The sequence below is a fragment of the Dama dama genome, chromosome 18, assembly GCF_033118175.1.
Source record: "Dama dama isolate Ldn47 chromosome 18, ASM3311817v1, whole genome shotgun sequence".
Classification (NCBI taxonomy): Eukaryota; Metazoa; Chordata; class Mammalia; order Artiodactyla; family Cervidae; genus Dama; species Dama dama.
The window spans coordinates 99,025,756-99,034,341 of record NC_083698.1 but is presented as its reverse complement, the minus strand read 5'-3'; the positions used below and the strand labels follow the sequence as shown (position 1 = coordinate 99,034,341).

Here is an 8,586-nt window from a genome sequence, read left to right as displayed (position 1 = left end):
GTTGGATATAGATGCTATATTTTTTCCAAATTAGTGGCTTATATATTTCAGTCCTTAATGGTATCTTTTAATAAAAGAAATTTTTGATGAGGCTAAATAAAATTTATTGTTTTTGTGCTTTTGTTTTTTCTCCAAAACTTTTTTGTCTGCCTTAAAATTGTTAAGATAGTCTCCTGTGCTTTCTTTTAAAAGCTTTAAGAGTCTGGGCTTTATTTTAGGTCTATTGTCCATGCAATGATTTAAAAACATTTTAAATGACAATGTCTTAATCCCTGAAGGATTTGTGAGGAAAAGAATTCCTCCCAGTATCTTCCTTTTGAAAGAAAAACCTCCTGATCTGGAAAATGAAATGGCCATAACCTTTTACTATTGAAAGAGTTGATTTCCATACAATTCTAAAATGTAACATTCCCATATGCTCAAATTTTTCATTAGAACTATTTGTGCAACTACAAACAAGCTATCTATCTTGTCCAGCACAGCTGGTGCTTAAAGTCTTTCATCAGTAGACAGACAAATGGGACCCTAAACTGTAACGAAGCTTAAGAAAAAATAATTTTTTGAAACATAAAAGGAAAAGGAAGATAAGACTAAAAGTGTGTAGGGGGAAGAGGAGGCAGAATGACAGCAAATGTGAAAATGGGAAAAGCAGAAATTAGACGTGATGTGTTAATTATTCTTTATGCTATTATAAAATGCACTGTTTCTTCGGAACCATCATAGGTGCAAAGTCAAAACATGTTTACAGACAAATGTTAAACATAACAAGAAACATGGGGTGCACCCATTTGGCAAGAGCTGAGCCTCTGTTTTCAGTCTTCATCATCCGGAGGGATACCCAATTCCTCATCCGTCCACTGGGAAGGGTCGGGATAAGGAAAGTGACCCTAAGGACAACCAATTAAAAAAAAAGTTCAAGAATCTATACTTCACAAAACTATTAATAATCTATACTCCATACAGTTGATTAAATTTTAAAAGAAATCTTAGGGGGGGAAAGTGATTTAAATAATAAACAATCCTTGATATACCCCAGGAGCAAATTCTATTACACTTCAACCATCTGATGGTCCAACTATTCTTCAATATGTTCAGAATGCGCTGCGGCCTGAATTTGAGAAGCTTGGCCACTTTGGAGCTTCCCCCTGAGCCGGCATTTGAGTATGAGTTTTGGATGGAAGGGAGGGGGAACGGAGACAACAGATTTCAAAGACACCCCACGTCACAACAGTCCCTGAATTGTTGTGAATCCCTTGACAACAGTGTTGTCCTGACTCCCTGACAAAACACAGTGTCTCAAACTGTCCTGTAGTTCCTGCTGGGAGACCTGGGAGCCTCGGGTGTACTCATTCCGCTTTGATCCTTATCTAGGGCGTGTCATCGTCTCCGGCCAGACAGCCACACACAGACCTAAGAGCTGACCCACAGTGAGACAAAGCTGTCTCTGTGCTGCCAGTTCACAGACACCAGGCGGCTTCTTTCTGGGGGACAAGGGCACAGAAATTCTAAGAGAAGTGGGACGCCAATCAACCTGATGCTTCTAGAACTCAGTGTAAATTTAAGATTTTTCCCTATCCTTAAAAAAAAAGTTAATTTACTGAAATTCAAAGTATTCTGGATCAATAAGCATGGATTTCAATGGCCTAAAAGTGTAATTTCCTAGAGAATGGTATCTGTGCAAATATGATTAAAAGCTCATTTGAGGCCAGTTACATGTTAGAAAGTCACCAGTAATTAATTTCCCTGCTTCAGGCAAATTAGCTCATACCCATTCCACCTCAACCTGCTTGCTGCCTTGGGCCTCTACACAGACTAGATGACATGTATCATTTAAAGGCATTTAAGGGTGAAACTTAACCGGCCGGTGACCCCCTGCCCAGCTTGGAAGGTAAGAGAATTAGCTTCTGTAGTCTCCCTTCCAGATACGGCCACCAACTGGCAACTATAAGACACGCAGTACCTACGTGTACATCCCTGGGTGGAAAAGGTCAGAGATGATAATGTTTCCTAAAATAAAAGGATCCCTGCATATACATAAGGACAACATACCTCCAGAGAGAAGAACAGGCTACAAACAGACAAACAATCTTAAGCTGTTAACACATCTTCCCTCCCCACACCCAAAGAAGGACAGGGACTACTCTCCTGCACTTACCAGCACAGCATCTGAGTCGTGCCAGAAGCGCCAGAGAATCCAGAACCACATGGTCGCACTGAAGAACTCGGCCTGGATCGCCTGGGATCGGGTCAGCTGCGGGAACTGTCTGTACCGGGGCTCGATGTGCGCACCTCCGCCAGCCCTACAACAAAACGGACGTGTGAAGCAGCTTGCTTTGTCTTCGAGCTCATCTAAAACTCTATGAGTTACAGCCAGAAACTAAACCTTTCTTTCTCTCCTCCAGCACAAAAAAAGCCAGAATGATAATGGTCCCTCAAAATACTCCACTTTAAGCTTGCTGTAAACGTGTGCAGCGGCAAAAACTGGCCTGAACAAGAGGCTAATTATGATGTTCATTGAGTGAATATCCATACATTTTACACCAGATATGAATGTGTTGATTAGCGGGGTACTGGCCCCCCATGGTTGTTAAAGGATCACGACCTGCAGTAGGTCATTAGCTTATCCAGTGAAACAAATCAGCAAATTTTGTTCCGGAGAGCCATCTGTTTCCAAGACAAATTATGTCCTCTGCTGTATTAGTAATACAATCTTTATTAAAAGACCACTTTATGGAAAAGAGAACTTAGATCCTTTTTAATAAGGCAACAGCACTGAACAAAGCGACTTAAAACAATCAGTTTGAACAGGTTTTTCTGGTTTTTGTTTTTTCATTTAGATACTGTTGACAAGGTGTGGGATACCATCCATAGGACTCTACTCATTTTATTTTGTTGGATTATTATAGCTTGAATCTAACATAAATAATGTAAGTTGTATTTAATGGGGCTACTTTCAAGTCCTCTTCAGCAGCTATACATATACTATTAAATAGAAATGGATATTGAATTTCAAAGAAAGTTTCTATATAAAACGTGTTCACAAATTTCATTCCAGGAAAGAATCAGCTTATAAAGCAATGTTCCCTTTTGTTTGACACAGAAATGAGTATCTGTACAAAAACTTCAGTAAAATTACTTCAAAATACACTACAGTTGTGTGAACATTAATACTTCCATGGTTCTTGATACGTATTACCTAGTACCCTTTTTATTCTCCTCTACTCTTAAAGATTACTAATATTATTTACAGAGTGTCTTATCACCTGTCAGACACCACACCAAGCACTTTATATATTATCATTTAATTTTCAAAACAACCTGATGAGATAGATCTATGGTTATCAATGTTTACAAATGAGGACACTGGAGTATTACTGTTTGGTGGCAAAGCGCAAGCTCTTAAATACTGCCCACAAACAACATTAATTCCATATCTATGTATCTATCTATCAACATTTTTATTTGAAAGATCCTATATAAAATATTAATAGTAATTAGCTATGGATGGTATAAAAAATGGGTTTTATTCTTTCTGCATGCATGTGTGTATTCATGTAAGTATGTATCCTTTTTTACAGTGACCATATATTACTTTTTTTTTTCAAACATTTATTAAAGCCAGCTTCTAAACTTTAGTCAGGTTTTAGGTACTCTTTTACTAACGTATAGTACTAATTTTTTGCTGAGAATATGATATTACATTTGTATGGAACTTTACAGATTACAAAGCGCTTCCATGTGCATTTATTGTTCAAGCCACCAATAACCCTCTGCATGACATGTTACTTTTAAAAGCTTCTGTCAAGCATCACTACTTTACACCCTGAATTTATCACACTGTTTCTGTATGTCAATTTTATTTAAAAGTACCTATGCAGGAGCTATCTGTGCATACGATACTACATTATGTAAACAAACCATGGGGGTGGGAATTCAACATGTTAACAACAGGCTTCCTCTTTGATAGGTTTTAGATACAATCTAGTAGTAAGTGCCCATCAGTTAAACTCATTTAAAATAAGTTTTGAAAATTATAGTTTAAACCCCTTCCCTGGAACTCTCCATATTTCATTATTGTGAGAGTTACATCTTGTTTTAACTATGAAATAAGTGGGTCATTGACTGCAAGGTATAAATCTTTTTGAACGAAGATTTGAAACACTGCAATTAGAGAAAGGATGGATGACATAATGATTGCCATGATTAAAAAATATAGAGAGTCCACAAACATCTAATTTTATGCTCCGAGAGGTTGTTAACTGCACTAAGGCAAACTAGATAGGCCTGAACATCCTCCAAATAGAAACTACGACAGCAGATTAATTTTTTTTAAACTTTTAATAAATCATTAAAATCTTGGTATGGAAGTACCAAGAGCGCAGCAGAGAGGAACACCCCTCGTCTTCCCATGCAGGCTCAACGGCTGTTGGTGGCTCTCGATCTCTGTCCTTCTCAGGTCACACATGCCTTTTCCTTCTCTCCATCCTACGTCTGTCCCAGTTCCATATTCATAACAGACACGTGGCTTTAAGCAAGTCACTCTTTTCATTTAGCTGGGTCTCAGTTCCCTAATAACAACAGCTATTTATACAATATTTGTCTGGTCTTTACAGGGCTCCAGCAACTCTGGTAAAAACACTTCGGAGATTTGTTATTCATTTACTTCCCTGGAAGTCAACATTATTATCCCAATTAAACTGGTGAGAAAACTAAGTTCTTAAGAGATCATGAAACTTTTCCAAGATGATACAGCAAGAGCGTGGCAGAGGTGAGATCTGAACAGTCTGAGGGCAGAATCCTGCTTTTAAACCACTATCTGCAGTGCCTCTTGGTAAAGTGTGGACCGTGGTCGGAGAGGCCTGGAACATCACCTGAAAAAATCCAGGGTACTGTTTTCAGTCCTGCTCTTACTGGATCTCTCTGCACTCCCAGCTTGCTTTTGGTAGACCTGCCCTCCCTTGGCATCAGCACTGGACTCTCCAGTGGGTTTCTCCCGCTACATCATGGGTGACTCTGCTTTTGCTCACTCTCTTAAATTCTGGTATTGCAAAGGTAAACTCTAAAGGATACTATGGGCTTTGGGTGACAATAATCTGTCAACGTACCCTCAGGTGGGGGATGCTGATAATGGAGCAAGCTATGCATGTGTGGCTTGGGGGGTTTATGGCAAATCTCTGTACCTTCCTCTCAATTTTTTTTTTTGGAAACAGAAAACTGTTCTACGAAATATTTTTAAAAAGAAAACTTCCGACATTGCCCAAGCATCCACTTTTGGCTCTCTTCCCACCCTTCCCCACTCCATTCTCGTGCCTTGGAGCACTAATTCTCCACTCTGCAACCACAGTAATTTTTTAGAATTAAAATGTGGCCACGTGGCATCTGATTAAAACGACCGATCAGCGCCTCTGTTGGAAATCAGGCAGGCCTGTGTGTCTTAGTCGGTCAGTGGTGTCCGACTCTTTGTGACCCCCATGGACCGTAGCCCGCCAGGCTCCTCTGTCCAGAGGATTCTCCACGCAAGATATACTAGAGTGGGTTGCCATTCCCTTCTTCGGGGGAATCTTCTTGATCCAGGGATCGAACTCGGGTCTCCCGCATTGCGGACAGATCCTTTACTGTCTGAGCCACCAGGGAAACTAGGGCACAACCACGCATAAGGAGCCTCTACCATTCTTTCCCTGCGACCCGAGGTCTCCGGCCTCACCTTGCCTCGAGCTTGAAGATTCAAACTACCCTGTACAGGTGATTTCCTCAGCTCCTGTCCTTGCTTCCAGATTAACTCCAACTGTCTCCAACTGTTCAACTGGTCAGCTTCCCGGGGGCAGCCTCCCTCTGGGGCCGGGACCGTCAGATACACACCTCAATCGGCTCCCCTGGCCCCGGCGTCGCGCCATCAGACTACAAGTCCCAGCATGCCTCAGGGGTGGAGGCCGCCGCAGACCAGGATAAGCCCCTGAGGCTCGGCGTCAAGGTGAAGGCGTCCCGAAGGCTAGTGCCTTCCTCTAGAAGCGGGCGAAGCCCCAACCCCAGGCAATACTCACCGACGGACGCCACCAACTCCAGCCGCCCGCGCGCAGCGGCCTCTGAAAAGGTGGCCTCCAACGTGAGCGAAAGGCGACAGTCGCTTCAGAGCCGACATGCCAGCCATCGTTAGATCGGCCGTTGCCCAGGCCGCACCGCCGCTGCACGTCACTTCCGCTGGCACCCGGCCGGTGACGTCACAGCGCCGGCCCGCCCCTCTCCCTATGACACAGGGAGGGGCGGGGAAGCGGTAGTTACCGCCCCGAAGGAGCGTTCCAGTCCCTTCCCTGAGGTGAGGGCGTCCGGGGCCGCCTCCTGAGCGCGCGGTTCGCTCTGAGCCACCAGACTGGGCGTCGCTTTGTGGGCCTGGTGGCGCCCTGACGAAAGGTCAGGGGTGTAGACGGCCCTGACGGAGCCCGCGGATGGGCGCTCCGCTCCTCGAGCCCCTCGATGTTACGCGGACACTGAGAAACAACGCTGACACAGCTCGCTCTTTGCTACGGGTGCTGATCTAGGCGCTGTTACCCCACCCGGACCCGCCCCTCTGCCTGCTCCCCCGAATTAAGTACCCTTCCAGACCCTCCTAGGCTGCCAAATCCATTCTGAACAAGTCTGTCCTTCCCAAAGCTAGTCCATTGTATTCCTCCCCTGCAAAGGCTCCACGATTTCTTTAAAGCTTTCATCGTTATACGGTTGTTGTGCAAACCTGAGCTTGATAACCAACCCGCAGCGCGTGGTTCTCAAATGTCAGCACCTAGACTGGAGGTATCAGAATCCCCTGAGGAGTCCGACCCCAGCTATTATGTCTGGAGTAGAGCCAAGGAATCTGAATTTTAGCAGGCCCCCAACATACGCGGTGCTCCCGATCCCTGGATCCTGAGCCAGCCCTGGATTCTTGGCGTTTGTCTCTTAATATTAAGTCCTGGATGAACTCCAAACTTCCAAAACTTTGGGGAGCTGAAGAACCCCTTTCTCCAGCCTTGAGAACCCCGGCTCCAAAATTCTTAGTGTCCCCACTTATGGGTTATAGTTTTCCTAAGAATTCTCGATTTTTATAAACTTAACCTGCCAGCCTCACACGTTGGAGATTTCGACTTGAAATGGATCACCTGCCAAGCACTGAAGACTTCACACTGAGTGATAAGCATGAAAAATTGGAAATTTATGGAGAGACACATAGAACTGAATTTAGGGATTTGAGTGTATTGAATATAACTGACACTCCTCCTGTGGCAAGATATGGGCCTCCATGTGCCCAGTAGCTAGGAACCTCTCTCCCGAGAGAAAGGCTTCCTCTGGGAGACAGTGAAGGACAGGGAAGCCTGGAGTGCTGCAGTCCAAGGGATCGCAAAGAGTCGGACACGACTTAGCAAACAAACAACATACCTTTCTGCAGAACTTACTGATTGACCCTCTGGCCCTGTAGAACTCATGCCCCTCCCCACATCCACCTGCTATCCCTCCCCACCCCTACCTTCTCCTGTCCTCCTAACTTCTAGATATATAAACTGTAGGAAAGAATGTACTGTATTCTGGGTGCAAGTTGACTTTCCAGCTGATATGCAATAGTGTGGCTTTCTCTGGGCTACCATTCACTACTTACCCTTCCTAGTACATGTACAAACCACTAAGAGATGTTCATGAATGGGGAGAGCAGGGTCTTCCATCCTTCCGAAGAGAGCTCTTTGCCCATATTATAGAGCTGCCTGCCTTGCTACTAGGAAAGAACAATGCTGTGATTCCTAGGCCACAAAAAAACAAAAACAAAAAACCCAGCTTAAACAAAAGCACTCCATACAACTTGATAGTCTGAAGATCTGGAGTTCAGCCTCAGCTCTACCAGTGATTAGCTCTGTCCATTTGGACAAGTCACTTCTCCAGGTCTCAGTGCCCTTCATCAGCCATTCAAGAGAGTACCTGGCCCACAGCATGTACTCAGCAATTTTGTATTACTTTGTCAATATTTTCCTGGCTGCAAAAGCTTTTCAGGTAAACTGAAATTCACTTACCCCCTCCCCATCCCATCTTTCTTGCTCAATTACAAAATAAAAACTTTTAACTTTAATGCTGGCTTGTATTGAAAACAATACTGTTCTATAGACCATTTGTGGGGTCCTTAGCTCTAATGTTTTGAATCACTAATGGTGATTTTTTACTATGAAAAGTTTAGGGTCCCAATCAATACACTATTTTACTGTGTAACAGCAATGTGTGTTTGTGTTGCAGACACGTTCTAAAAATTCCAAGGGCAAATATCCCTGACTGCCTTTTGCAGGTTGCACAATGGCCTTCTTTTTGATTCTCAGAAAAGCAAACTGTTTGAATGAATGCATATTAGAAGGTGAGGGAAAGGATAACAAGCCCTGACACTGTTCTTAGCTTTGATAGGCAAATCAGTTCCCCAGTCAAATTTTAACTGTGAGGACAGACTCTAAATAGCCTAACTTATAGCATCTAACCCCAAATCAAAAATATATCCTGTAACTGGAAATTGAGAACACAGCAGGGGAATGAGGAAGGGAAAAAAAAAAACTTGTTCACACGATTTCATTTAATTTTCTACTT

General features: G+C 43.4%; 1 protein-coding gene across 1 annotated transcript; it reads right to left on the bottom strand.

Moving 5' to 3' along the window:
• Window positions 1-667: 667 nt before the first annotated feature.
• NDUFB2 (NADH:ubiquinone oxidoreductase subunit B2) lies at window positions 668-6,201 on the bottom strand. Its single transcript, XM_061165937.1, has 3 exons — window positions 6,042-6,201; window positions 2,156-2,300; window positions 668-887 (listed from the first exon to the last, which is right to left on the bottom strand). The coding sequence occupies exons 1-3, from the start codon at window positions 6,146-6,148 to the stop codon at window positions 813-815; spliced, it is 327 nt and encodes a 108-aa protein (XP_061021920.1). The 5' UTR covers window positions 6,149-6,201; the 3' UTR covers window positions 668-812.
• Between the last annotated feature and the right edge of the window lie 2,385 nt (window positions 6,202-8,586).

Bases quoted from the DNA above. Each gene is read 5' to 3' on its own strand.
- NDUFB2 (XM_061165937.1), bottom strand. From the start codon at position 6,148: ATGGCTGGCATGTCGGCTCTGAAGCGACTGTCGCCTTTCGCTCACGTT. The intron at 2,301-6,041 runs GTGAGTATTGCC...GTTTTGTTGTAG, and splicing joins GGAGTTGGTGGCGTCCGTCG to GGCTGGCGGAGGTGCGCACA. The intron at 888-2,155 runs GTAAGTGCAGGA...GGTTGTCCTTAG, and splicing joins ACGACTCAGATGCTGTGCTG to GGTCACTTTCCTTATCCCGA.